We start from the raw sequence: 27,715 nt of genomic DNA on the forward strand, positions 1-27,715 counted from the left end.
AATCAATAATTAAAAATATTTTAAAACATTATCATCTAAAAAAATCAATTTGATGGTGCACTTAGAAATTGACATGTACCTCAAATATTTTTATGTGTACGATGTGGGTTTTTTCAACATCATCCGTATTATGATCATAATTATCAAAAACATATTTAAATTAAAAAATATGATAAGAATTGGTGTAATTAATTTTAATCTGACAGAGTCAATCAAAATCTATTCTTACACCTCATTTTTAGTCAATCGATATAAAACAAGTATTACATTCTTTTTTCTTACTATTTTACGATAATCTTTTCTTCTTAAGACGACCACTGACTTTGCTCATTCGAGGATTTCAGTTCAATGACATCGGACACTACATTATGGGTACATAACTTACTAAACTATGATTCACTTTTGATATTGTACTCTAAAGTTTATGTGGAGGATGACCTAACATGTACATATATATAAATAATTCTTACATTGTTTGATGCAATACATCAATATATATAATAAACAATAATATATTTACATAAAATAAAATAATTATCCAAACGTCTAGTGTTGTGACACCCTTTACGTAATTACGGTTCATCTCATAAGCAATAACCGTTTAATCTGTTAAGATAACTTCTATTTTCACTAATACATTATATAATTCTCATGGAATGACGTGTATCATCAAAATTTTATATTCAATCATCAACCTTAGTGTTTATGAACACAAAGGAAGGAGAGAAGTTCTAGTTGCTATAAAATTTAATGCAAAATCATTGAAAATTTGATATATAAGTAATTATGTCGCTAGAGCTCCCAATTCAAAAATTCTACTGCTGACCCACCTATTAATACTGATGATCCTCTAGTCACTATGGCCTATCCCTTGAGAAAAATAGTGGCAATGGATGAGTTGCCAACTCAGTAAGTAGAGTTAATTAGTCTATATATACGTGCACAACAAGTAAAGTATTATATAATTATACCAACCAATAAATATTCACCATATAATAACAACGTATATAAGAAGTAACACATACCCACTATCATATATCAGTCCACGACATCACATATGACTTTGTTTATTTTCTTAGGGCCGTGCTTACCCAAATTGGAATATATCATTCAACGATTTTATCGGCCATCAACATCTCAATCAGTATCATATAATATACAGTAAAAGATACCCGGCAAATGTGGTATTCACACACCATCCCAATGTGTAGCAATATCAGCACATGATATCACAATGAACATGGCATTCTCACACCACCCCTTGTGTAGCTATCAGCACAGGATATCCCCGTTGTTCGAAATATCCAGGTACCTAGCACATAATGGCAACTCCACATAACAACAAGACAATCCAAATGAATAAACAACAATTAACTATTAGATATACAGCACAAATATATAATCATATATATACTCATATATAAATTCAATTAACTATACTTACCTCAAATTCCAAACTGATTACGTTAATAGAAGAATCATTTCAACCTTCTTCTTTATCCTCGAGTCCTATAGTAAATTATAATTAATACTTTGTAAATATCGTAAATCCTAAATACAATATTATATAACATTTGTATATTTTTCATAAATCTTTTAATATTCTATTTATATCAAAATTCAACCCTTCGTTCCATCTTCGTTTAAATAACTACACTTTTTAATTTTTCTTATTTTTTATTTTATTTAACCTTTTTAATAATTACCATTACGTCCTACCTAATTTCTTAATTAATATAATTTACTTTTAAATATTATAATGAGCTCCAATTTACCCCGATCAAGTTTTAATATATTCGAATTTCAATCTATAATTTATTTGTAATTAAATTTAAATTTCTTAATAATTATCAATTAATTTTACAATTATGCATAAAATCCTATGAACGTCATATAATAAGACTCGAACTTATGAAATCCAACACCTCAAAGTCCCATTACCTAACATACTATAATGAGAATGTTATCCAAAAGTTGGTGTTGTATTTTTTTTTTTTTTTTTTATAGAGAAATGTAGTGTATTACTTCTTTATATTGGGGCAGAATTGGAGGTGTCCATTGCTGACTGCAATTTATAATAACCGAAACGGCGTTATCCACTTCCGTCACATTTTCATTTTTAAATTCGCGAAACGGCAAATCCAATCCTATATATTTAAAGCAATTCAGTTACGAAATCGGGTTATCAAATTTATCTTTATATTCCAATGACGTCTTTTAAAATTTCAAAACCAGCAAAAGAAAACGATCAAAACCAACGGTAAAATCAAAATTAATAGCAATCCAACTCTAATCATATCCTGAAATTACAAAAACTAATATGCACTCCCTCATTCTCTTTTTTACCATTGGCCTAAAATTACTGTTTTAAAATTAGGGATAATTCAGCTGCCATTCTATCATGTTTCGTGTAATTACACTATGGTCTCATGTGGTTTGAAAAATTACATCTAATATTTCTAATACATATTTATTGTCGATTGATTTATTGTAGGTTAAAAAAAATATTTTTCTTATCAAACTACTCTTATTTATCACCATATAATAATGTATGTGAGGATGTATATATTCACCCTGATACGGGTTGTTTGGTTAGAAAAAAGATTGTATAACCTGCAATAAGTCAATCATGATAAATATAAATTTTCATTCAACTTTTTTATTTATTTATATACAACAAATTCAGTAAAATTTGGACTAATGAATGAATTTAGTTATTAGATAAGGAACACATGTTAAAAGTATTAATTATAATTTATCAAATTATAATTAATTTACGTATAATTATATTAAATTTTAAGAGAGAACGAAATTTTATTACCGTTTAAAATTGACGCATACATTAAGCATTAAGGGATAAATTTGGACATACAATATTACAATAGGAGTAGTTAGAAGTGTCAATCAGTGTAAATTGAAATGTCGGAGTTTGAGTCCATAGACAACGCAATGAAGCTCTGATGTAAACGGCGGCTTCACCCCACCCCACCCCACCCCACGGGGTCAAATGTCAAATGTCAAATCCTCTGCCCACTTTCCTCCCCCTTTCCCAGCCCGACATTTATATAACGATCTCCATTTCACTTCTCCTCTTTGCACCAACTTTTACACACTCTGAAAATGCAGATGGAAGTCTTGATTCCATCTCCTGCTGCCGCCGACTTCCACTTCGACAGTGCTTCCACTTCCCCGTACATAAGCGCCCCTTCCAGCCCTCAACGCTTCGGCAGCTCTTTCTACAGCGCCCCCACCAGCCCCACCCGCATCTCCGCCTTCTTGCACGCCGGTGATGCCCATGCCCTGTCGGCGGTTCCTTTCGACTGGGAAGAAAAGCCTGGAATCCCTAAAGCAAAAGAAGCCCACATCAGTACTGCTACTTCTTCCATTTACGGGGATGCTGAAGAAGAATTACAGGACATAGATTTCGCGTTTGATTTCAGTGGGCAGTTGGAGAGGAGTTCCCTGTCGGCTGATGAACTCTTTGACGGAGGCAAAATTAAGCCACTGAAGCCACCCCCGAGATTTCAGTACGATCAAAACAGGCCCCTGGATTCGCCAAAATCGCCTCGTTCCCCCAAGAAGATCATTAGGGAAGCATTCTCCCCCCGCCACAGGAGGAAAGATTTTGACCCTTTCGCAGCAGCCCTGGAGCAAACCCGGAAAGAGAACGATCAACAAAATATGCACGACAAGAGAGGAAGAGAGAGAACCAGCAACTCATCCAGCACTGCTCCAGGCTCCAGAAATAAAAACTCAAGATCCTTGTCTCCTTTCAGAGTTTCAGACCTGCTATTCGACCCTGAAGAACCCGCAAAGAATCCTTCCACTACTTCAAACAACTCCTTGTTTTCCTCTTCCTCCTTCTCATCTTTCTGGTACAAGAAATGGAAGATCAAGGACCTGTTACTCTTCAGAAGCGCATCAGAAAGTCGGGCAACAGACCAAGAACAGCTCAAGAAATTCGCATTACTGAAAAAAACCCGTCAGGATGACGTGAAGAATTCCAGTTTCCGGTCGACAGACAGCGCTGGATCAGTGTCGAGCAGGAGGCGGCCTGGAGGGGCTCCAATTTCAGCCCACGAACTGCATTACACAGTAAACAGGGCAGTTTCAGAGGAAATGAAAAAGAGAACATTCTTGCCATACAAACAGGGATTACTGGGCTGCTTAGGCTTCCATCCAACTGTTCCTGAAATCTCCAAAGGCCTCAGCCCGACGGGTTCTCTGCCTCGAGGGTGAAAAATCGGATCAATTCCTCGCAATCCCTGGTTTTTGCTTCATCTTGTATTGTTTTCAGCTTTTTTCCTTTATTTTCTTTTATTTTTCCAACTTTTTACCTGTCCTGGTAAGTTTAGAAATTTCTACTATTAAAGCATAATACTCTTTTATGTATATGAAAAGAATTCAATTTGTTCACGTAATATTAATTTAATTCCTCCCATACTTTTGAAAGCCATCTTTTAGGACTATACCATTGTGGCAATTTAATATTGTATTTTCAGATAAATTACATCAATACCCATTTTTATAAAATTATAAATACATATCATCAAATTATAGCAGTTTCTTATTCAATAACAAAATTTTACATACTCATTTAAAAGATATAGAGTATCTGTATAGTAAAATTGGCATAATCTAAAAAACTGTCAATATGATTTACCCTATATTTTATATTCAAAAGGCAGAATAAGAAATATTGAACAATTCATATAATGTCCTAATATCATCTATCAAACCAAATGCAACACGATACATATCCAAACTTTTTTGAATTAAAGTTTCATATATTCTTCACCTTTTTTTTTCCAATACAATCAAGAAATGGTATTATTGATCACAAAATCATTTAAAAAATGTTGAGAGCATTGGAGAGTTTTTATTCCAAAGGGTCCACATATATTTTCGTATAGAAAGCACTTCCAGTTGAGGCATTTCACATACCTAATGTGACCCTTTTAAGTTTAATAACCTTTCAAGTATGATACAGTATCATTTGATCGTCATGTATAATGATTAGTTGAGAGAAACAAATAAACGTGCCATCACAACAAACGACTTTAGAACAAATCTCATAAGTGTATGCGTATTTATGTCCCGACCACATATACATCAAGATGAAAAAAATTGTCCCACCGTCCAATTATTTCAATTGCTTGTACATATGTATTTCTTACATAAGTATGTGGTGCATATTATTCTCATACATCAACACCATCATCAAAGAAATTAATTAAGGACACTATACTTTTCGAAAATATTTACCAAACACTTAAAGATTATGAATAATTTCCCCTCAGCTCAAGTGTCAGAAACATTACAAAAAATTTGAACAACATGAAAATGAGCCCAAATAAACATCATTACAAGGGGTCATGTGTTGATGAGACAATAGTAATTCTTGCAAGGAAAAAGTGTAGCCAACAACCCTTAAATTAGCTTTTTAATGAGAAAAGGTCAAAATTAGGTTCCATAATGCAGGAAAAGGAATTGAAATAAAACACTGTACACCTTTTTCTTTCCCTTTTGCTCACTTTGTTGGACATGAGGGCATATTGGGGTTGTTCCCAATAGATGAGGGCGGGATACATGAATGTCATTAGGGTAATGGTGGGTGTAATCATTTAGTCACAGGTGTAGCCCCCCTTTTATTTTCTATAGTAGAAAAAGATTGATTCATTATTCTTTTAATGATGACAGCTGATTGATCAATAAAGTCAATTTGATACCACAGAGTTTATTAAGGGTTTTCTTTTTTAGAATTTATTTTTGGGATGAGAATATGTATATATATAAATAATAGTAAAAGTTCAATAATGAGTTGATAAACACTTATGTTAAATAGTTACATACACTATTAATTTTATGGTACTATAAATTAATAATAAATTTGTACTTACCTTCTAGTAATATTTATACTAATAATACTAGCAGAAAGTCAGTTTCACTGATTGATCCAATGTGTAGCATACAATACACAATAATATTGTTAAAATTGAATGAAGAAAGCATAAAGAAATGTACCGTGGTCTTAAAATATCGATCATGGGCCATAATGGTTTTTCATCAGTGAATAGGCCATTAAGTGAAGAAAATCTCCCCAATCATAGGGCAGGACAACGAACACTCCTGATTATATTTGATTTTGATTCTCAACCCAAAGGAATTTCATCCCATTTGCACAAGTTTTGATCCAAAGCAACTCTTACAACCTTACCTTATTAGCCCCTGTTTATTAGAAATTAGGATCGGATATACTAACATATATATATATAGTTAAATGTGGAGGAGAATTAATGTAATGAGCGGTAATAGTTAATGGTTAGAGGGAAAGGACAGGGGGCCCCGGGCCGGGAGAGTGGTGGACTAGAGTCTGGTCTACCTGAGGCTGAGGGGATGGAAGATGCAGCAGCAGAAACAGAAGCAGGCTTACTAATCTTAGTTTGACTAATTGACTGCAAATTAAATGCAGTGTGAACATTGCGAGCAAGAAAATCAAACACGCGCGCGGTGGAATTCAGAATACAGCCCACCAGACCACACCACCACGTGCAATCACCGCCGATTTCCTTGACATACCACTCAACCTAAGTCAATTCTGACACTCTTCTTTCGAAACAACACCCAAATTTCCTCAATTAGTTATTGCCTCAATCTCATTGTCCCCCACCCCAAAAATGTGTTTATTTTGTCCCTATATATATATAGATATATATATATCATAGATGTTTAGTTAGGTATTTATACTTACGACTCTTACCTCAAAAATTAAAAGATTGCTAGTTCATAAGATATTCAGAAGAGTTTGGACATTGTATTTCAGAAACCACCAAGTAATGATCTTTGTAATAAGTGAAAGTGGAGATACTAAAGGGGTCCTCATCTCCACACCTACAAACAAATTTCAGGATGTTAGTACATGGTACAAATCAGAGCACAGATATTGCTGTGAACCTGTTTCCTGCAAGTATTTCTGTACAGAAAGTAGGAGCAGCCAGCTAATTTGATAGTGCTTGTTGCTCGTTCTGTCCCTTGAAGCTTCAGATTTCCTGCATTCATCATGTGGAGAAAATAAAAAATAAACTTGTTGAGGAGAGATCAACTCATATTCAGCTTAATTCAAATCACGGCATCATAATTTCCGAATGAGAAATTCTAGCAAAGGGGGTTGAACTACATAAATCAAGACAGCTTTCTTGTACAAGTGAACTCTCTGATGAGGATGAAGCTTAAGGGATGAACAGAAAAGTCATCTGGAGGAGACGGATTTTACACACCAAGCACTGTTTTCATGTCTTTTATGTCTGCAACGCAATAGTAGTATAATGAATTGTGATCCTGAAACTTACCCCTTACAACAAACATGGAGGAGCATCTGGAAGTAACTATGTATCAGCGCTTGTAAAGACCGAGAAGTGGTTTTTCTCTCTCTTCAACTCTCTTTCTAGCAGCTTCCCTAGCCTTAAGGGCAGCTTCTTCCTCTTTAGACATAGCTTTTGGCTTCTCATCTGGCCTTTTTCTCTTAACAGCAACTGAGGATGTAGCCCCTTTGACAGGTCTCAATGGATTGAGTGGTGTGGAAACCACACGTCCAGGTGGAGGTCCACTTTCAGAGGTTGAGGCAGACTTGGTTTCACCACTAGGTCTATTCTCTGATGCTGATGGTGGCTTCCCTAGACTAGGTTTCTTCTGAGTAGGGCCTGAAGCTGAAGAAACTTGAAATGCAGCAAGGGCCTCTTCTTGTGTCACCCATTTGCCTATTGCATTGGTATAGTATCACTAAAGCATCTGAAAGAAGAATCTTGATGCCAGAAATTATCAAGGGAAATTCATATACCTAGACTATCCATATAGTAGAAGCCGGAGTTGGGATCATAGTAATAATTATTCTTTTGATTATAGTAGTAGCCTGATGAACTGTCATACTCCCAATCTGTCCATCATAAAAACCATGAATAAAATAATAAAACACAAGGAATATTCAGTCAAGAAACAGTTATTGAATCATCATGGTATAAAACAGGTATGTGACAGTATAATCGAATCATCACGATATCAAGAAATTAGTAATGGAAAAAAAATTCATTTAAAAAATAGTATAATCAAGCAAAGAAATCAACTATCCATGATATGTGACGTAAAAACAGCGAGCTTGAGGGTCTAGTTTAACACATCATTTGACAGTCCTAATAAAATACTGCGGGTAGAAGAAAGTACTAGTTCATCTTTCACTGATATTGAACAGGTCGTTCACATGCCACTCTCACCATAGCTATGGAAGACACAATTGCCAGTAATACTAAACCTTACAAGCAATGTTCATTACAGTTAATACCATCTCAAACAGACAGGCAACATTCATTACATTGCGATCAGTTGACAATTTTCATCACATTCCCACATAAAATTCAGAGGGTTATCAAACGCATCTCCAAAGGAGATTATTATATAGGGTAGTGTGCAATGTGTATGCAAACTCATCTTACATGCTGAAACTCATACAAAGTTAAACAACCAATGTTTATCACCTCCAGACATGGTGGAACCATCAGCAATTCCTTGATTACTATCTTCAGCAATGAGTGCCTGTGCATTTGTGTCTCTTGCCTCCCGAAAAGTTGCTAAATCCTTCTCATAGCTGCGCTTTGCTTTCTGAGAAACATTGAGTAATTGTAAAAAAACTAGAGTGACATATCACCATATAAAAGAAATTATATATTAGCAATACATCACTGTCGAGATATAAATAATTCAGGCCGTTCAATTTTGGGATAGAAATTGAATATCAGAAGACACACTTCTAAAATTTATTCTGGGGATAACTACTCAGATAGCAAGGAACTTGTACAATTATTCCGAACTTCCTTACATATATATCAAAAAAGAATTCTCACACTGCACTGCATGACATCTAACATTCTCGACAATGGTAATATTAATACCTAGTTAATTATAGCTCAATTTGATATTTCTAAGCATGGATTCTTTTGCTACTCATTGATAACACATATGACAAAGATTTCAAATAAGTCGAAATGCATTATCATGTAATCAGAGATTAGAAGCTGTGGGCTGCCTTGTGAGAGATAGCATCTGGGTTCTAAATCCATAAGCAAAAGCGAAAAAAGAACATTGAGAAAATTCATAGAAAGGAGAAACCAAGTACAAGAGAAATCACTTCTGTGCAAGTGGAAAATCACCTCTATAACAGGCTGCAAATAGCTGTCTCACTAAACTAATAGCATTCATAAACACAAATGTGACATCTTGTGACCGACATGCCTTCGCTCGTATAGGCAACAAATAATCTATAAACATCAGACTTCCAGTCTGTGAAGACACAGGTCCACATGGCATAAAAGATAGTTACCCAGACTAGATAGTCAAAATCAGCAACCAGACAAATGAGGTATCAAAATACCAAAATTGAATTTCCCCTCTGTATTTTCATTGCAGTGATAAACATCAGACTTCCAGTTTGTGAAGACACAGGTCCACGTGGCATAAAAGATAGTTACCCAGACTAGATAGTCAAAATCATCAACCGGACAAATGAGGTATCAAAATTGCCTTTCCCCTCTATATTTTGATTGAGGTGGTCCCTTCTTTGAGAATAGAATTCTCTCTAAATAATGCAATTACTTACAGCTTCTATCTGTTCCAGGAGACGAGATGCTTGCTTTTGTTCTTTCTCTTTTGCAGCTTTCTCTTCCCGCATGGTATTAAGCCTCTTGGCAACATTATCCTTGTGTCGCTGGCCAAGCTCATGATTTCTAATGCTGGCAGGATTATTGGATATGTAAATTTTGCAGGTGTCACACCATTTGTTGCCCTGACTAACCCAGTACTGGATCATGGAAAAGAAGGGAAGTTTAGATCACAGAAACGACGTAGTCTACAATAAACGAAAAGGAGACATAGAAGAAGAACAGAATGACAAGGACTCCTGTCCTTGCAAATATCGGAAACAGGCATGCAAGCACACACTACTTCAGTCTAAGCTTATCCTTCAATAAGTTACAAAATTTGAGATTAGCCAAGAAGGGGAGCATCATATCCAGCTATGTTATCTTGTTGTGCTCAGAGAGCCATGAAAGTGGAATCCCATTCACATTAATGGATCTGATCACAGCATTTCGAATTTACAGTCTCTGTGGCAATTTTGCATTGGAAAATTTGAAGAATCCGGTTAAACCTTTTTGGTATCTCAACTCTATTTATTCTGCATCCTACAAGAAGGCCACGATTCCACGGTTGCAAATGCAGACGTATGGTAATTCGGATGTTCAAGCTGTTCCCTTAGATGGATACACGCATATAATTGTGATTATAACTAAAAAAGGAATTTTAAGCAAATATATTATCCTTATATCTAAATTTTTCCATCTTCAAATTGAAATTATTTGCAAGAAACGCGAAAAAAACTCATACCTCGGTCATGGCTGCAAATCACTGAAAAACAATTCTGGTTTGGAAGAGGCAGCAGAATCACCACTTGAATTTCGAGAATTTAGTCTTTCTCCAAATTCGAACTCCTTCACGCGGCTCAAATATTAAACCCTAATAAATCTGCAGTTCCCTCTTTTGTTTTCGAACTAGCAAGTGGGCAACGTGCAAAGGCGCGGTGTATTGGTGCCCGTACGAATTGGTAATAAAAAGTTTGTGATAAATTACCATCATCTCCCATGTTTAACATAATTATAAATATTTTTTATTCTTAAAAATTTAAAAATATTTTTTTATATTTTATCATTCGTCTAATAATGAGTGCCTTATCTTAATCTTTATAGTAAATTAATTAAAATATTATTTTAATTATAAATTATAATTTTATATAATTTAAATTTGTTATATAGTTTTATATAAATTATATTTTTATAATTTTCTTTATAATTAAATAATTAACCTTGTAGCTGAGTCTGTCATAACCATGTATGGTGCCACATCAGTTGGTGATTAAGGATAGTTTGATGAGTCATCAGGTGGGGTGGTCTGCAAGTGGTGTAACACGGTTGATAAACTTGCTGAGTCATTTGAAGAGCTGTCTGATGACTCGGCAGCACGAAAACTGCCAACTACGTAGATCTTTTTGTATAATGTGTGTGCGGTGCACTGCACCAAGCTTACTTTTGAGCTTATATGATGAGAGATCGGTGGTTTTCACCTACACTGCTCCTTGATAAACGCAGCAGATGAAGTCGGTATCTTGCACCTGGCTGGTCGAAGAATTTCACTAGGCGTTCGTCGCCTCCTCCTTTCTCTGCCGTCCTCTCACCTCTGCAACCCCCAATACTTACTTTCTCTCTCTAGGGTTTTTTTTGTTTTTCCGTAGAAAGCAAATCGATTTCTGAAAAGATGGATCAATCGTTCCTCCTAATGCTATCAAACCTCCTCCACCTCCACAACTACCTGGATCCGACCACCTCCCCCCTCCTTTCCTCCACCACCCTCTCCTCCGCCGCCGCCGATGCCACATCCACTTCCGCGGCCCCCCTCCTCTTCTTTACCCTTGCCTCCGTCCTCTCCTACCTCGCCTCACATCCCCCAAACAAAAAAAACCCCAAATCCACCTCCCCCTCCCCGTCCTCCTCCGCCGCAAAACCCCCTTCAGAATTCTCCGTTGCCGCCTTCCGTGCTCTCTCCACGGAGCACATTTGGGCAATGGAAGCCCCCCTGCGCGACGCTCAATGGCGATCTCTCTACGGCTTGTCCTACCCCGTTTTCACAACTGTTGTTGAAAAACTTAAACCCTATATAACCCAATCTCAGCTCTCTCTCCCCTCGGATTACGCCGTTGCCATGGTCCTCTCTCGCCTCTCCCACGGCCTAAGTCTCAAAACCTTAGCTTCCCGTTATGCCCTTGAGCCCTACTTAATTTCCAAGATAACGAACATGGTAACCCGCCTTTTAGCAACCAAGCTGTACCCTGAGTTCATTAAGATTCCTGTTTCCCGTCGCCGATTAGTAGAAACGACGCAGGGGTTTCAGGAGCTAACTTCCCTGCCCAACGTGTGTGGTGCCATTGATACTACACCGGTTAAGCTTCATAAGATTAGTCCTGACATGATTAATGGTTCCATGTATGTTTGTAAATATGGGTTTCCATCAGTTCTGCTGCAGGTTGTCGCTGACCATAAGAAGATATTCTGGGATGTCTGTGTGAAGGCGCCTGGAGGATATGATGATGCTACTCATTTCAGGGATAGTTTGTTGTATAATAGGTTGATTTCGGGGGATATTGTTTGGGATAAGGCTGTTAGTGTTAGGGGACAGCCCGTGAGGCCGTATATAGTTGGGGACTGGTGTTTTCCACTGCTGTCATTTTTGCTTACGCCGTATAGTTATAATAGGACTGGAAATCCCTCACAGAATGCATTTGATGAGGCGTTGATGAAGGGGAGGAAGGCGGTGGAGGAGGCAATCGGATTGCTAAAAGGGAGGTGGAAGATTCTGCAGGACTTGAACGTGGGATTGAATCACGCCCCCCAAACAATAGTTGCCTGTTGTGTATTGCACAATTTATGTCAGATTGCAAGGGAGCCTGAGCCAGAGCTGTGGAAGGAGCCAGAAGAGAATGGGCAACCTCCAAGGGTGCTGGAGAATGAAAAGTCCTGTTATTATTATGGGGAGACCTTAAGGCAGGTATTGGCTGATGATCTATATCAACGACTATCATCAAGATGAGCAAAACTCAAGAGCATTGCTTGCCTTATTTTGGGTGAAATGTAAGATTAACCATGCATTCTAGTACTAACATAAGTTAGCTTATCCCTTTTTCCTTTTATTGGTAATCATATCATATAGTTGATGAGAATGTTAACCTGATTTTGGAGTCTGAAACTTACATTGGAACATGTGAAATTGGAAAAGGTGTTATATCCTATACTGTTGCTGATCGAATTTGTTGCAAGAGGCCAAATGCTAATACTTTTTGCTTCTATGTATAATTGATGTAATTTTGGTGATAAATAATCTTTGCAGTTTGGCTAATTTCTTCTTTGCTTTCTTGTTTTAAAAAAGGAAGGAAATCTAATCGATCGCTCTCCTGATTCCTTGATAAACTAGTGCTCTTGACCTTCCTTGCTTTTAGGTTTGCTGCCAGTGGTAGTTCTTTATATAACGACAAAGAAAATGAGTTGTCCGGTACTCCCTTTGGATATGCATATCCTCTCTATTCATAAAACATTGATATCCTATAGTATGTTTCCCGACTAACAAAGAGCTCTGACAAACATTCTCTACTGGGGAGGGCCATATATCCTATAGTATGTTTCCCGACTCTTTCTCAGGCTATGATATCCTTGATGAATGATAGTCTAATTCCTCGAATGGACTATGATAGAATTCTCAGTCCTATATTTTATTTATTAAAGTATATTCTTTACTGAAAACATTTAATTAATTGAGCCCGTTCATCAGCCCGTGGTTGGAGCATAGGTCATTTTTCTTTCCAATATTCACTTGACTGGTTCTCCTGTTGTTGATTGTCCAGCACAACTCGATCGGCTCTTTTTGGCGTAAATTGGAACTCTTGAATCCTGCCATTGGCATGTCTTCTGCTTCTTCACCAAGAATACAGAAGAAAAATTATAATGGGGTTGTATTACTCAACTCCTGTGGCTGTTTATCCAATCTATGTCATCTCAAACACAGTCACGGTATCTTTGACGCTGCTCGGGTGGATTTCCCGCGCAACAGTTTCACAAAACCTGGCAATGTCAGCTTCCCATCACTCTGCCTTATCCACTCTTGAAGAACAGTATGGAATGGCAGCGAAGGACTAAGTGCAAGTTCCTTCAAATCACACGCAGAGAAATTAAAAATACTTAATACAAAAACACAGATTTTTCAAGATCACAGGAAAACAAGCTCAGGCTTACTGATACTAATTCTTCAATGAAGATAACCCTGTTTCCGTCTTTCTCAAATATCTCATATGCACAGCGAGCACGTTTTTCCCAACAGTCGAGTGCCTCTAGTTGACCGACACTCAGCGCAGCTGCACAGAACTCTTCAAAATACATCCTTCTAAATTGGAGTGCATTTAGCTGCATTCAAGTATAAACAGACAGCACAGTTCGAATGAAGTTCAGTATATGCGTATAGAAAAATAGCATTCTGTTATTACGGGGTTGAGGAGATCCAGAAAGTGAGACTCCTCAGCAGTATAGAAAAGTAGCATTCTGTTATTACAGGGTTGAGGAGATCCAGAAAGTGAGACTCCTCAGCAGCACCTGTCGCATTTTTCTTCAGCGCCTGCTTATGAGGCCAAAGACAACGTGAAAACTTTATTCAGACAAATTGAGGAGAGAGACAGCTAGAGGGCCTATTGCATTAGTTCACTAACCATTTTTATGGTCTCTAAAGATATGCCTCCGTTTTCATCTGGAAGCATCAATGCGAATTGCTGCTTTATATAAAAGAGTTCATCTACTGTCAATGTCTTGGACAAAGCCTGCAAGAACTTGCAAAGAATATTACACACTGCACTCAAAAGCAACAAGTTAAGATTGCAGAAGTGTAGAACAATCTTAAGTAACAGTTAAAATCAGTATTCCTCAACTCTCCACATCATAGAGTATTCCTCTATAAGTGCAAAGATAAGTTTCTGCTGACAAACGAACCTTGAGAAACACCATTTTGATCTTAAAAACCACATTAGAAAACTAAATTTCGTTGTAGTATCTATGGCAGAGTCCAGAGAAACTTGGTCCCATTTCAAGTTTAAGTAATGTACACACCCCTAAGGCAGCCTTACGCAAAGATGATGACCGCATGTAGGCTTTCATGAGTCTGAATACAAGAATATCAAGTGTGAGTTTTACTTTGTTGTGATTCTGAACCCATGGATGACCTGCAAACAGAAGAGTGTAGGGTATCTGTAACAAGAAAATGAACAATCTGACATCTGAAGTAAGAAAAATGACTCACACAGAGCCTGAGCAGCTGATATTCTCCGGCTAGGATCTTCATCTAATAGGCGGCTGACAAAGTTCTTCGACTCAGGAGATAATGATGGCCAAGGATTTTCATCAAAGCTTGGATTAGCTTTCAAAACAGCCCTAAAAAGGCCAGACTCCGTTCTAGCCCAAAATGGGCGGCCACCACATAAAAGAATATATGCGATAACACCGATACTCCATACATCAGCCTCTGCACCATATAACCTGCGCAAAACTTCAGGTGCGACATAATATGCACTTCCAACAACATCGGTAAACTTTTGATCTGCAATCGACAGCCACAATTGGGTTCCAGCCAAATCTCTGAAATAACATATACACAAGATATCAAGGAATCCAGGTAGGGAAACTAACCTGGCCTGACAAAATCTGATAATCCGAAATCAATAGCTTTCAACTGGGAACTTTCATCTTTGCAGGTAAATAGAAAATTCTGCAAGATGAAGGCGGCTACAACCTTAGATAACTGAACAAAAGGAAGCACAGAAAATTCCACTGCTAAAATGTGTACTAAATCAGTATATAGTTACCTCTGGTTTAATATCCCGGTGCACCACGCCCTGGAGATGGCAAAAAGCTACAGCATTCAGAATCTGTATGATGACAGCCTTTGCATAATCTTCAGAAAATTTCCCACCTCTAATACAGCAAATGATGCATTAAAAAGCACTCATGTTTAGGAACATCTACGAAAGGAAAGCTTTGATGCTTTTAGATTTATATCCTCAAAAAATGTTAAGAAAAACACCTTGCCAGTATCCTATCTAGGAGCTCTCCCCCTTCACACAACCTGAAATTAAAATACATTGGATAACATAGTTCACTTCCGAATGGTTGATAAGCCTATAATCAAAAACTCTTCCGGCAAAAAATTCAATTATTATAAATGTTCATGGTAGCCCATATCATTCTCAACTGACAGGTTAATCTCCTTAGTGAGGTTAATGTTCGAAAGTGTTGTGTCGTCTCAAGAAACAGAGTTGGATGCTTACTCCATTACTATATAGACATTGTCAGCATCTTCAAATGCATCATAAAGCTGTACGATATTGGGATGTCCTGTCAAGGCACGCAGTATCTTAACCTCTCTTCTAACGTCTTCAATAGCGATAGCTGTTGTCATCTACCAACAAAAATGAAGAAAATAGACAGAAAATTGAGAAACTTCAGCTACAAGAGAGAAGCAAAGATGGAGGGATAATTTACTCCAACTTTTACTCAATAATCATCACATAGCATCTTACACACAAACGCACACTTGAACATGCATCGGTTTGTTAGTAATATGCATAATAAACTGTTGTTAGTGTACGGACCTTGGACTTGGGAATGATCTTTACTGCGACTTTCCGGCCTTGAAGTTCACCCTTCCTGGCAATGGCGGAGCAGGTATACCCAAAATGCCCCCGTCCCACCTCCTCCCCAACTTGAAACCTGCTCCCGAACTTGTTCGAGAACCCAAAACTCTTATCGAGCTCCGGTTCTTCCTCCTCCCCCTCCTTTATCGCTCCAGCGCTAGGCTTCACCGCGGCGTGCGTCCTCAAAAGCACTGCCTTCAAATGCTTCGCAGGCGACGGCGGAGGAAACGGGCGCCGCCGCGGAGTCGTGAGCGGCGTTTGAGGAGGTGGGTTGTTTTCTGGCGGCTCCGGGGCATCTCTACGGGCGTAAGGGTTGGGTTTTGGAGGCGGCTTGGATGCGCAGAGTCCCATGGCGGGGGGGGGGGGGGTCCGCTTCAACGATCCCGGAGAGTGAGGAGACTTATGCAGGGGCATATACTGAGCCCTGTGGAAATGGATGGCTAGCTTTGTAGTAAGAACTTGCAATCATTTTGGACTCTTCTACAAAATCATAGATATTCATTTACTTATATTTATTTTTATAAAAAAAACTTATAATATAAAATTTAAGAGAGACACCGGATAAAAATACACATACATATATATATTCGTCTTTGAATTTTTATATGGATATTGCTGGTAATTTAAATTCAAATGGAAATAATAGATTACACTTTATAATTACTTGATGATTGATATATATCATTTCATTCATAATAATGGCTTCATATTTGTATGGATTGATTTACATTTGGGTGTCATTGTATATAACTCATGTCATGTCGCATTGTTTCAATGTCGTCCCCTCCCTGGAATGGAATGGAACACCTGCTCCTGCACCTCTTGCTGGCATTACATCATTTTCCAAACTTGAAATCTGCACGGATTAGGGGGCCTCCATTTTAGGTACGTTCAATTAATAGCAGCCATTTTAGATCTTTAGCTTTTGTATTTCTTTTTCCCGCAGGGGGATTTTTGTATCCAAGTATTGAGTTGTTCTCCTTGGAATTATAGTTGGTCTATGGTTTTATGGGACTGATTATTGTACCGTGCCTCGTATTTCGCCTTAATATATGCAAGAAAATTTGAAATCGTCACACTATTATCATTTTGGAGGGAGAAGAAAATCAAGAGAGAGAATTACAAGTGTCCACACAAAACTTCGTGTTTGTAAAATGAACAAATAATTTTATTGATTTAAAAAAAATAGATACAATCTCTAATTTGAATATAATCCCCTGATTATTCATTTCGAATGTGGATCTAAGGGCTTAAAATTTATTCTTGAATGTGAGTGCGTAACTCTTCCAAATTTGTAGAGCAAATTACGTGTCACCTTAAAATTTAGTATCAAGGTTTGAAAATTTGATATCGAGGAAGACGTAGAACTTTTGCAGTTGCAATGCTTCATTGTTGCAGAGAATTTTTGAACTTGAATCCCTTTGAATTTGTAGTGTTGTATGAAATGACTTGTGTAGAATGTGTATGTCCTCTTATTGATTTGGGTGGTGGAAGCCCTTATTTATAAGAATGAACACACTTTGACTTGCAACTTGGACTTATTTTTATTGGATTTGAACACCGTAGACTTTGATTTAGATTCGTCAGTTATCAGATTGTACTTGAACATTTTTTGACCCAACTAGTTAATTCAAAATAAAATGTATTTATCTTGGTAATCCACCAAAGTACGTAAGACCCAAATTTAGCATAGACTCTATGTGAATTTTGATTTAAATACATTTAAAACCCAAACTAATTGTGGATTTTGTTTTGGAACTCAATTATTAATCAATTTATTTTTATGTTTTTAATTGATAATTTATTCCAAAATTTGATGTAAACAACAAGAAATGCTAATTTTTTAAAATGACTAATGTGATACAGCACCGAATCCTCGATCAGTTCGTGGACATAAAGCGAACAACACAAAGTCACCTAATAAATTATACACAAACAAATCGCAGTCAGAGACACAGACACAGACGCTTCCATGGATAGATACCATGTTAAGTGAGATGTCGAAGCTGAATTCTTAAGATTAGTTCATTTCAAGGTTGAGTTGATGGTGATGTCAAGTTAATGCGTTCACAACTCCAACTTCCAACCATACTTTGGACTGTTGTAGTCGTATCTTCTATCCTTGACTTCCACAAGAGGACCTCAGATATTTACATCCTAGGCCCAAATGCATAATTGCCCAGAAAAAAAGAGGAGAAAGAAGAAAAGTGTGGAAAGCAAATGAATTATTCCTCTACATCATCATTGATTTCATGTTTAATCCACCAAGATTGGTCTCCCTAGTAGATATTACAATCAGATTAAGAATTGAAATAGCAACCCCACTTTCTTGATACCGTCAAGTTGGCCTTTGTTGACACGTCTCAACTACTCGCAAAGGCCAATTTCATTGTTTTACATGGAGATTTCTTTACGTGCCTGTGAAAACCCAAGAAGTAGGTATCACCACTGATTGGTTCATCTCTGGTCATAGTATGACATGCATTTGTGGCCATACAAGTCGACCTTAGAAGTCCACAAGCCACAATCAGCCTCCAGGACAGATGAGCAGAGTTGAGATTAAGATGTATGGCTATTGTTTACCATTTGGCTATGCTCATCTGAAACAAGAAGCCATGTTAGATATATGTCATGAAGAGCACCCGCAAGAAATCAATTTATGACAACAGAAGGCATAAGGTATATTGAGATAAATAGGAAGTGGGAACAAAGTGAAAGAGTTCTCAGGTATTTTTGCTTCAACTACACTGGTGAAAATGGAGCAAACCAAGGTGAGCCCTTGGTCAATCTTTACTCTTTAGTGGCATACACTGTTGAGAAGTCAACAATGTGATTGATTCTCACACCATAAAGCAATAGACATATATCAATGTAGAATCAGATTATTGAAGACTCTCGGGAGGATCTCAGTGGAAGTCATGCAATCACATCACTTACTTGTGTAGGAAAAATCTAACATACTAAAAAATGGAAAGTAAATGTTGACAATGCATTATGCATTTGAAGGATATTTTAGTGATCTCAGTGATATAGTAGATAGTCCCAGAAATGTAGGTTTATCATGGTTACCTTAACAAACAAAGTTGCGTCATTCTGGAACCCCCAAAACAACTTTGAGATAAAGCTCCACAGAATTTGTAACCAAAAGGCCAAGAACCAAGCTATATAAACCTAGAACCACAGTTCAAATTGAGTTTTTCAACATATTGGCATAAGAAAGAGTAGAGTACAGCATACTTTGATGCTGCACAAGAACATAAATGTAGCTATGATCTCCACCGCGGACACATACGACACCAACTTTGCAGTATTTCAGATTAACAAACAGAATCAGTCATGCATCCCATCCAGTGAACCAGAACACCATCCTCAGACAAGTACTCTCCAACATAATATTCCTCAAGTCAAGATGTGTTGTTTAAGACAATGTTTGGATCTTCTTCATCAGAATCAAACTCGACCTGCAAGAAAATGAGCAATCAAACAGTCAGCTGATAAGCAATTTTACTTCATAAAAGCTTTATTGCCCACAATTACATAATCAAAAATGGCAAGAAGAACGACCAAAACCAGCCTCTGGCTAAAAATTCAGCATTTTCCAACAGAATTGACAACTAAAAAGTGCAAAACTAAACTCACATTTTCATCCTTAAACCACCTGCCATGGCAATCACGCTTCCATCCAGCAGCCGTGAACTTCAGTTCCCTCTCTTGACGCTCTCGGTAATCTAATGGCTGCATCTCTCTGATGAGTCCCTTGTGCGATCCTTCAATTTCAATAGAACTACCGTTACTACCAGAATCTCCACCACATGACGTCACCAGATTACCTATTGCAGATTTCATCTCTGGTTGTTCAACTCCACCAGGAAACACCTCAGAAGCAGCTTGCCGTGCTCGCTCAATTAAGGGTCTGCTAGTTGATTTCCGTTGTTTAACTGAGGCGTTGGCCACAGCGTTGGTGCTGACACAATCTGATAATGCCAATCGCTTATTAACCTCTTCTTCCATAGCCAATTCTCTATCTTTATGCCTCAACTCGGCAGCTCGATGCCGTGAACCATTCACATGTGCCTGGATACAAATTCCAAAGATTTTAGGCGTTTCCATTGAAGGTTTCTTATATGAATTTGAATACATGGAGTCTACGTCCATATATTCAACGTAATACAAACCTCACCAATAAAGTCAAAGTTACAAATTTTCAAATCATTAGTGTTTCTTTTCTCAGACAAATGAAATTAAAACTAATAGAACAAAAATCAATAACTGATATCACGCCACCTCAAGTTTTAAATCCTTAAACCCAAAGGCAACCTATTACTTCTCCCAAAACATTGAATTGATCAGAAAACTTTGCATTATAAAGGAAAACACAGAACGTAATCTTAAAGGTTTTACAGTAATTCTTACTGAGAGCATAATCGGAGTGTCGAGTACGGGATTGTTAGGGCAGATAATGCAAGCGAATTTGCCATTGGGAAGTTTCTTGTAGGCAGAAGCTTCTAAGCCTTCGATAATCAAATCGTCGACTCTTCTCTTCCGGTACTGCGCCTCACGAGCCCAGCTATCGCCGCCGAACACGCTCATCTCCACATAAGTCTGTAACTCGGCAACGGAAAATTTCCGAGCAGATGAACTATCCGGCGAGCTGGCGTCCGCTGGATATTAAAGCTGATCTTTTCCCCGTAAAATTGGAGATAACTCCCTCGCATTTGAACTGGTTGCAATTTGACCCTCTAAAATGTCCAAAATTGTATTTTAATCCCAAATATTTAGCTTATATTGGGCCTATTTTGTGATCCATTTTTAATTGGGCCAACTTCTTGGTTACTTTGTTGTTCAAAATCTTATTTCTGATCTTTTAATCTTCAACTTCTCTTTTTCTTTTCATAATATAATATATTTTCAACTATGATTGCATATTTAAATAGTATAGAACAACAGAGTGATCACAAGAAAACAACCATATTATTATTTCAAAATTAAAAACCACATCATAATTTGGAATTAATCATATGATAATTTATATCAAAAATTAAGACAACATTACATTAACCCTCTGATTATTCGTTGAAAATCGTTTAAATTACAAATAGAAACGAACATAAAAGAAACATCTCATCTCTTTCCAACATGATCAATTAATACCAACGGATCAAGGGCCAGACGGCGAACTTCATGAGGCCAGCCTTGCAATGGAGGCCGTTGTGCTCCCCGCACGCGAAGTAGTACGGCTGCCATCTCTTGAGCACGAACTCAAATCCCTCGCCCGCCCCCTCATTCACCTCTCCTATTTTCTTTGCTCTTCTCAGGTCGCAGCTCCGGAAGCTCCAGAAATCCGACAGTAAATACACACTGTGGGGGAATGTGGTGTCGTTTGGTGGATCATATTTGAACACTGCATCCATGCATGCACCCAACATGTATAAATAATTAACTCACCAATATATAACTGCATGCACGTTATAAGATGGAAACTTAGATCAATTAATACGTACCCAAAGTATCGTTCAAGTAAAAGGGACCATTCTTGATAGCCCAGTCCGTGTAGTTATAACCAAACCGCCAGTTTTCTGATCCACCAACAACGAATCTGCTGGAAGGCTGCTTGTGCCTATGTCCCCAGAACCAGTAGTCATTAGCAGTATGGTTCCAATTTGGTACTGCAACAGTGTGATTCCAGTTTGCTGCGGCAGTGTAGTTCCAGTTTGCCATCCCAATCCCAAACATGAAAGCAGCTGCCACCACAACAAGTAACAGTTCTGCACTTTTCACACCCATATATATATATGGCACGTTACTATTTGTATGTATAGTGTAATAGTGATGCGATATGAATATATTGATAGTGTAATGATTTTTGGAAGGTAGATCAGATGGGTATTTATAGTTATACTTATGGGAATGAGTAGTCAAGAATGATATGTAATATATAATTAATTATGATGTTAAGTTGGTTGGTGAGATGAATGGTGATGGAGGGAAATAAGAAAAGACTAATATACCCTTAGTATGAAAAGGTAGGGACAAAGGCGTAAAAAGAGATATTAAACCTATCACTCACGTGGATAACCTCAGATACGGTTAAGGGCAATCTGATACCCGAAAAAGTTGGGCCACGATCGCAAGATGACTTATCGTGGAAGCGGGTCTTAGGATCGTGCAGAGGACACGAAAAGGGATCAGTATAAAAAGAAGAAGGAAGAAAGGAAAAGGGGTTGGTCTAGCTTTCATATTTCACTTTTTATATTCTTTAGTATTCCTCTTACCCGATAAAATTCTCTATACTGACTTGAGCGTCGGAGTATCTACGCCGGAACCTATCCCGGCTAGGTAACGCGTATTCTGTTTTCAGGGTATAAAGGGTTCGATAGAGGGACAGGGGCGATAACAAGCGCGACCCGCGATCTCGGTCGGATCATTTGGCGCCGTCTGTGGGAACGTCAGGTGACGGATTGGAACGCGTTGGAGACATGGAGACGCCTGCAGAAGATCAAGCACCCGTTATACACTTACCACGGCAAGAAATGGATACTCCCATGACTGATCGGGAGGGAACCGTGCAACTGACACGACGGGAATTACAACAAATGATGGAAGAAGCAGGGAGGAAGGCGCTGGTAGCCTATGAGAGGAGAACGGCAACTCCATTGGAAAAGGAAATAGCGGGAAAAAGGTTGTTTCAGGAAAGAGTCGAGGTGCAAGACAATGAAGGAATGAGTAGACCGGGGGCGAATAGGAGGGGTCCGCAACCCTCTGATGTGGGATCCAGTAGCAGGGCCTTAAGTCGTCCCAGGGGACCAGCCATATCTCGTGCTGAGGTGGATAATGTTAGTAAGCAAATAGCCCAGTTAGGAAAGCAAATAGACGAACTCAAGAAGAGAGGCGAAATAGTAGCTCACAATCGTAATTCGCCATTTGCTAACCGTATACTTACTGAACTGGTCAACCCGAGCTTTAGGATGCCCGACCTCCCGAAGTATGATGGAACTCGGGATCCACAAGAGCATCTGGCTGCTTTCGATATGGTAATGAATTTATATGGACAGTCGAGCTCTATAATCGCCAAGTTGTTTGTCACCACGCTAACGGGAAAGGCCCAAGAATGGTTTACGAACTTGCCCCCGGGCAGCATAGATACGTATGAGCAACTAGCACAAAAGTTTGCATTCCACTTTGCGAGCAAGAGAAAACAGAAAAGATCAGCTACACATTTATTTACTATTCGACAAGGGGAAAAGGAAAGTCTGAAAAACTTTATGGGACGTTTTAATAATGAAACGTTGGAGGTGCAGGATCTTAGGATAGACATGATGACCAGTATCCTAATCCATGGTTTGAAGAAAGGAGTTTTTGCATCGGCTTTAGCACGGGACCCGCCAATAGATGCAGAGCAGTTGATGGCAGTGGCGCAAAAATACATCGATGAAGAGGAGATGAATGCGATGAAGGATGAGGAGTGGAGGGTTACATCAGAACGAGCAAGAGATGGGAGATTCACCAGAGATCGGGATGCGCGACCAAAAAAGGAAAAAGAAAGGGAACCTCCTTATCAGCCGAAATATAGCAGGTATACCCCTTTAAATATGACTAGGGCTAAAGCCCTTATGCTGGTGGAAAAAGATAATGTTTTGATGTGGCCGAGACATACGAGGATTACTCCAGCTAAAAGACATTCGAACAAGTATTGCCGTTTTCATCGAGAAAGAGGGCATGATACGGAGGAATGCTATCAATTGAAAGACGAGATAGAGCGACTGGTGCGACAAGGGTATTTCAGGAGGCAGAACCCTCATACTTTTGAAGAGAGACGAGATGGGAGAGGCAGATCGAGTAGTAGGGACCGCAGGTCAAATTGGGCAGGGGAGCGAAGGACTCAAACAGTGGCGGAGAACGCGCCTGTGAAAGGCATTATCCACACTATTGCAGGAGGATCAGAGGGATGGTCGAGAAGAGCTAGAAGGAGATTCGAGAGAGAGACTAGGTGGGAGCGACGTAAGCAAGGGGTGCATATAGCGAGCACCCACGAGATCGTATTTGGAGATCAAGATGCAGGAACCAGGGTCGTGACAGATAACGATCCCATGGTGATACGAATGGACATAGCAAACTTCACAGTCCATAAGGTTTTGATAGACAACGGGAGTTCAGCAGATATAATATTTAAGGAGGTATTGAATAAGATGGGGCTTGATAATATAAGGTTGGAGCCAGTCACGATTCCCCTGGTGGGGTTCGGAGGAAGCGAGGTCGCATCACTGGGGACAGTGAACTTACCGGTCTCCTTGGGAGAAGAGCCGAAACGTAAAACATTGATGGTAAAATTTCTAGTCGTTGATATGCCTTTTGCTTACAATGTTATCCTGGGGAGACCTGGGCTTAATTCTTTCAGGGCAGTTGTATCAACATATCACCTTAAGATGAAGTTCCCTACTCTAGCTGGAATAGGGGAGGTTGCGTGCGATCAGATAGAAGCCAAAAGGTGTTATAATTTATCTCTGGGAAAGAGTGAAAAAAATGAAAAGAGAAAATTTCAAGGAGAGAAGAAAGAAGATTGGCAGGCACTGAAAGCGGGGAGAATCGAACCCGTTGACCATAAAGAGGTAGAGTTGATACAAGGAGACCCGACCAAGGTCACCAAAATAGGCTCCAACTTGGGACAGTTCGAGGGAATCCTGATTACCTTTTTAAGAAGTAACGTGGATATGTTTGCATGGGATCCGTCAGATTTCCGGGGTATAAACCCCGAGGTGATAGTACACAGGCTAAACGTAGACCCATCCATGCGACCTGTCCAACAGAAGAAACGAACTTTCGGAGGTGAAAAAAATGCGATCATCGAGGGAGAGGTGAATAAACTACTTAAAGCAGGTTATGTATCCGAGGTTCAATATACGGATTGGTTGGCCAATGTGGTCGTGGTGCCGAAGCCAGGGGGTAAGTGGAGAATGTGCACAGACTTTACGGATCTCAATAAGGCATGTCCGAAAGACCCTTACCCGCTTCCCAGGATTGATGTCCTAGTTGATTCGACGGCTGGATACAAGACATTTTCCATGATGGATGCGTATCAGGGATACCATCAGATTTTTATGGCACCAGAAGATCGAATAAAAACATCCTTTGTAACTGACCGTGGGATTTATTGTTATAATGTTATGCCTTTTGGATTGAAAAATGCAGGGGCAACATATCAAAGGTTGGTGAACAAGATGTTTGCTCGACAGATAGGGAAAACCATGGAGGTGTATGTGGATGACATGTTGGTTAAAAGTCAACAACCAGACGGTCATTTGGAGCATTTGAAGGTAGCTTTTGCTATCATGAAAGAACATGGGATGAAGCTTAATCCTAGCAAGTGTACATTCGGAGTAGGCGGGGGCAAATTTCTTGGATACATGGTCAGCGAACGTGGGATTGAAGCTAATCCCGAGAAGATAGAGGCCATACTGAACCTGAAGTCGCCTACATCCATTAAGGAAGTTCAGAAGTTAACAGGTAGAATTGCTTCTCTTAATCGCTTTATTTCCAGATCTGCAGATCGCAATTTACATTTCTTTAAAATATTGAGGAAAGTAAAAGGATTCAATTGGACCGAGGAATGCGAGCAAGCTTTTCAGGAGTTAAAGACTTATCTGAGATCGCCGCCTCTTTTGGCGAACCCTAAAGAGGGGGATGTATTATATCTTTATTTGGCTGTTTCTGATAATGCGGTTAGTTCAGTATTGATAAAAGAAGAGGGAAAGATGCAGAACCCGGTGTACTATGTAAGTAAGATGTTGCAAGGAGCGGAAACTAGATATGCGGAGATCGAAAAGTTAGCGTTGGCGGTGGTGGTGACAGCCAGGAAGCTAAGGCCATACTTTCAATCACATCGGATAGTGATACGAACTAATCATCCACTCCGAAACATTCTTACCCGACCAGAGGCTTCGGGTAGAATGATAAAGTGGGCAGTTGAGTTGGGGGAGTTCGACATCACCTATCAGGCTCGTACAGCAGAAAAAGCTCAGATTTTGGTTGACTTCATGGTGGAGATATCCGGTACTCAGAAAGATGTAGAGACATGGATGTTACATGTGGATGGATCCTCCAATGCTAACAATGGTGGAGCAGGGATATTGATCGAGGGACCAGCAGGCATGGAGATTGAGGTCGCTGCTCGATTGTCTTTTCCTGTTACAAATAATGAAGCCGAGTACGAAGCTTTACTCTTGGGTTTGGAGCTAGCATTAGAAGCTGGAGCGCAGATTCTTGAAATATACACGGACTCGCAACTAGTTGCCATGCAGGTTGAAGGAATATATGAAACTAAAGAAAGATCTATGACAGATTATCTGAAGAAAGCAAAAGAATGGATGCAGAAATTCTCCAAGTGCACCGTGCGGCAAATTCCCAGGAATGAGAATGAAAGAGCAGATGCGTTATCAAAGTTAGGAGCCACGCTGGCAGGAATAAAGAATAGGAAAATCACAGTGATCGTAAAAGAGCGATCAGCGATCTCCGAAGGAATAGAAACTAATATGGTAACTTCAAGATGTCTGTGGATAGAGGATATAGCAGCATACCTGAGGGAGGGGATTTTGCCTACTGATGCCGGACATGCTAGGCGCATTAAATTTAAGGCTCCAAGGTTCGCCTTAGTTGGAACACAATTATATAAAAGAACAGTTGAGGGACCCCTCCTCAAATGCTTAGAAGACGCACAAGCCAGGTATGTTCTACGAGAGATTCATGAAGGTAATTGTGGAAATCATTCGGGGGCTAGATCCTTAGCTCAGAAGGTGACCCGGCAGGGATATTTCTGGCCCACACTAATGAAGGATTGCAAGGAGTTCGTACGAAGATGTGAGAAGTGCCAGAAATTCGCCTCACAAATCCACACTCATGCGGTCCCGATGATCCCTGTCCCCATCACATGTCCATTCGACCAGTGGGGTATAGACATTATAGGACCGTTTCCTCCAGCACGAGCTCAGAAAAAGTTTGTCATAGTTGCAGTAGAATACTTTTCGAAATGGGTGGAGGCAGAAGCTGTCTCAAAAATCACGGAAGGAGAAGCAATAAACTTTATATGGAAAAATATCATCTGCAGGTTTGGAATACCTCGGATATTGATATCCGATAATGGGACCCAATTCCAAGGGAGGAAAATAATTGCGTGGTTGCACGAGCTGAAGATACAGCAAAATTTCACGGCGGTAGGACATCCCCAATCGAATGGTCAGACAGAGGTCACAAACAGAACCATATTGCAACATCTGAAAGCCAGGTTGAGTTCGAAGGCAGAATGGAGTGATGAGCTCCCAGGAGTACTATGGGCCTATAGAACAACTCCTCGAACCTCAACAGGTGAGACTCCATTTTCTTTAGTTTATGGTTCTGAAGCTG

At 39.0% G+C, this 27,715-nt stretch overlaps 6 protein-coding genes across 10 annotated transcripts; 2 read left to right on the forward strand and 4 right to left on the reverse strand.

The window, feature by feature from the left end:
* Positions 1–3,062: 3,062 nt before the first annotated feature.
* LOC105169569 (uncharacterized) lies at positions 3,063–4,441 on the forward strand. Its single transcript, XM_011089989.3, has one exon. It carries the CDS (start codon positions 3,121–3,123, stop codon positions 4,237–4,239), a length of 1,119 nt encoding a protein of 372 aa, XP_011088291.1. The 5' UTR covers positions 3,063–3,120; the 3' UTR covers positions 4,240–4,441.
* Positions 4,442–6,764: 2,323 nt separating this feature from the next.
* Positions 6,765–10,653, reverse strand: LOC105169570 (C2H2 and C2HC zinc fingers superfamily protein). Of its 2 annotated transcripts, XM_011089990.3 has the most exons (6): positions 10,432–10,653; positions 9,647–9,847; positions 8,529–8,652; positions 7,838–7,933; positions 7,350–7,757; positions 6,765–7,049 (listed from the first exon to the last, which is right to left on the reverse strand). In XM_011089990.3, exons 1-5 carry the CDS (start codon positions 10,438–10,440, stop codon positions 7,393–7,395), a joined length of 795 nt encoding a protein of 264 aa, XP_011088292.1. In that variant the 5' UTR covers positions 10,441–10,653; the 3' UTR covers positions 6,765–7,049; positions 7,350–7,392. The 2 variants fall into 2 exon arrangements, with proteins under 2 accessions (XP_011088292.1, XP_020551344.1); XM_020695685.1 differs by lacking the exon at positions 10,432–10,653 and having other exon boundaries at positions 9,647–9,856.
* A 492-nt stretch (positions 10,654–11,145) lies between these two features.
* LOC105169571 (PIF / Ping-Pong family of plant transposase) lies at positions 11,146–12,883 on the forward strand. Its single transcript, XM_011089991.3, has one exon. It carries the CDS (start codon positions 11,356–11,358, stop codon positions 12,682–12,684), a length of 1,329 nt encoding a protein of 442 aa, XP_011088293.1. The 5' UTR covers positions 11,146–11,355; the 3' UTR covers positions 12,685–12,883.
* A 282-nt stretch (positions 12,884–13,165) lies between these two features.
* On the reverse strand, positions 13,166–16,917 carry LOC105169894 (CDPK-related protein kinase). 3 transcript variants are annotated; one of them, XM_088884030.1, is made up of 11 exons: positions 16,280–16,903; positions 15,956–16,086; positions 15,712–15,753; positions 15,494–15,602; positions 15,318–15,396; positions 14,932–15,228; positions 14,742–14,854; positions 14,348–14,455; positions 14,194–14,259; positions 13,881–14,048; positions 13,166–13,794 (listed from the first exon to the last, which is right to left on the reverse strand). In XM_088884030.1, exons 1-11 carry the CDS (start codon positions 16,733–16,735, stop codon positions 13,654–13,656), a joined length of 1,710 nt encoding a protein of 569 aa, XP_088740156.1. In that variant the 5' UTR covers positions 16,736–16,903; the 3' UTR covers positions 13,166–13,653. The 3 variants fall into 3 exon arrangements, with proteins under 3 accessions (XP_088740156.1, XP_020551819.2, XP_020551818.2); XM_020696160.2 differs by having other exon boundaries at positions 14,194–14,256; positions 16,280–16,900; XM_020696159.2 differs by lacking the exon at positions 15,712–15,753 and having other exon boundaries at positions 16,280–16,917.
* Positions 16,918–18,528: 1,611 nt separating this feature from the next.
* On the reverse strand, positions 18,529–21,034 carry LOC105169895 (uncharacterized). 2 transcript variants are annotated; one of them, XM_088884033.1, is made up of 4 exons: positions 20,735–21,034; positions 19,961–20,395; positions 19,559–19,782; positions 18,529–18,921 (listed from the first exon to the last, which is right to left on the reverse strand). In XM_088884033.1, the coding sequence occupies exons 1-3, from the start codon at positions 20,909–20,911 to the stop codon at positions 19,726–19,728; spliced, it is 669 nt and encodes a 222-aa protein (XP_088740159.1). In that variant the 5' UTR covers positions 20,912–21,034; the 3' UTR covers positions 18,529–18,921; positions 19,559–19,725. The 2 variants fall into 2 exon arrangements, with proteins under 2 accessions (XP_088740159.1, XP_088740158.1); XM_088884032.1 differs by having other exon boundaries at positions 19,391–19,782.
* Positions 21,035–21,465: 431 nt separating this feature from the next.
* Positions 21,466–22,105, reverse strand: LOC110012433 (blue copper protein 1b-like). The gene is made up of 2 exons (XM_020696062.1): positions 21,823–22,105; positions 21,466–21,722 (listed from the first exon to the last, which is right to left on the reverse strand). Exons 1-2 carry the CDS (start codon positions 22,103–22,105, stop codon positions 21,466–21,468), a joined length of 540 nt encoding a protein of 179 aa, XP_020551721.1.
* Between the last annotated feature and the right edge of the window lie 5,610 nt (positions 22,106–27,715).

Source organism: Sesamum indicum, linkage group LG8 (assembly GCF_026168435.1).
Source record: "Sesamum indicum cultivar Baizhima isolate 11 linkage group LG8, ASM2616843v1, whole genome shotgun sequence".
Classification (NCBI taxonomy): Eukaryota; Viridiplantae; Streptophyta; class Magnoliopsida; order Lamiales; family Pedaliaceae; genus Sesamum; species Sesamum indicum.

Excerpts from the sequence above, each read along its gene's own strand:
- LOC105169569 (XM_011089989.3), top strand. The coding sequence starts at position 3,121 with ATGCAGATGGAAGTCTTGATTCCATCTCCTGCTGCCGCCGACTTCCAC.
- LOC105169570 (XM_011089990.3), bottom strand. Across the intron at positions 8,653-9,646 it reads TCCTGGAACAGATAGAAGCT|AAAGCAAAGCGCAGCTATGA; the intron begins GTAAGTAATTGC and ends AATGTTTCTCAG. Across the intron at positions 7,758-7,837 it reads CTACTATATGGATAGTCTAG|GCAAATGGGTGACACAAGAA; the intron begins GTATATGAATTT and ends CCAATGCAATAG.
- LOC105169571 (XM_011089991.3), top strand. The coding sequence starts at position 11,356 with ATGGATCAATCGTTCCTCCTAATGCTATCAAACCTCCTCCACCTCCAC.
- LOC105169894 (XM_088884030.1), bottom strand. The coding sequence starts at position 16,735 with ATGCCCCTGCATAAGTCTCCTCACTCTCCGGGATCGTTGAAGCGGACC. Across the intron at positions 15,754-15,955 it reads AATGTCTATATAGTAATGGA|GTTGTGTGAAGGGGGAGAGC; the intron begins GTAAGCATCCAA and ends TTTTAATTTCAG. Across the intron at positions 15,397-15,493 it reads ACCGGGATATTAAACCAGAG|AATTTTCTATTTACCTGCAA; the intron begins GTAACTATATAC and ends TTCATCTTGCAG.
- LOC105169895 (XM_088884033.1), bottom strand. The coding sequence starts at position 20,911 with ATGAGCGTGTTCGGCGGCGATAGCTGGGCTCGTGAGGCGCAGTACCGG. Across the intron at positions 20,396-20,734 it reads ACACTCCGATTATGCTCTCA|GCACATGTGAATGGTTCACG; the intron begins GTAAGAATTACT and ends ATTTGTATCCAG. Across the intron at positions 19,783-19,960 it reads GGTGGTTTAAGGATGAAAAT|GTCGAGTTTGATTCTGATGA; the intron begins GTGAGTTTAGTT and ends ATTTTCTTGCAG.
- LOC110012433 (XM_020696062.1), bottom strand. The coding sequence starts at position 22,105 with ATGGGTGTGAAAAGTGCAGAACTGTTACTTGTTGTGGTGGCAGCTGCT. Across the intron at positions 21,723-21,822 it reads TTACTTGAACGATACTTTGG|TGTTCAAATATGATCCACCA; the intron begins GTACGTATTAAT and ends GCATGGATGCAG.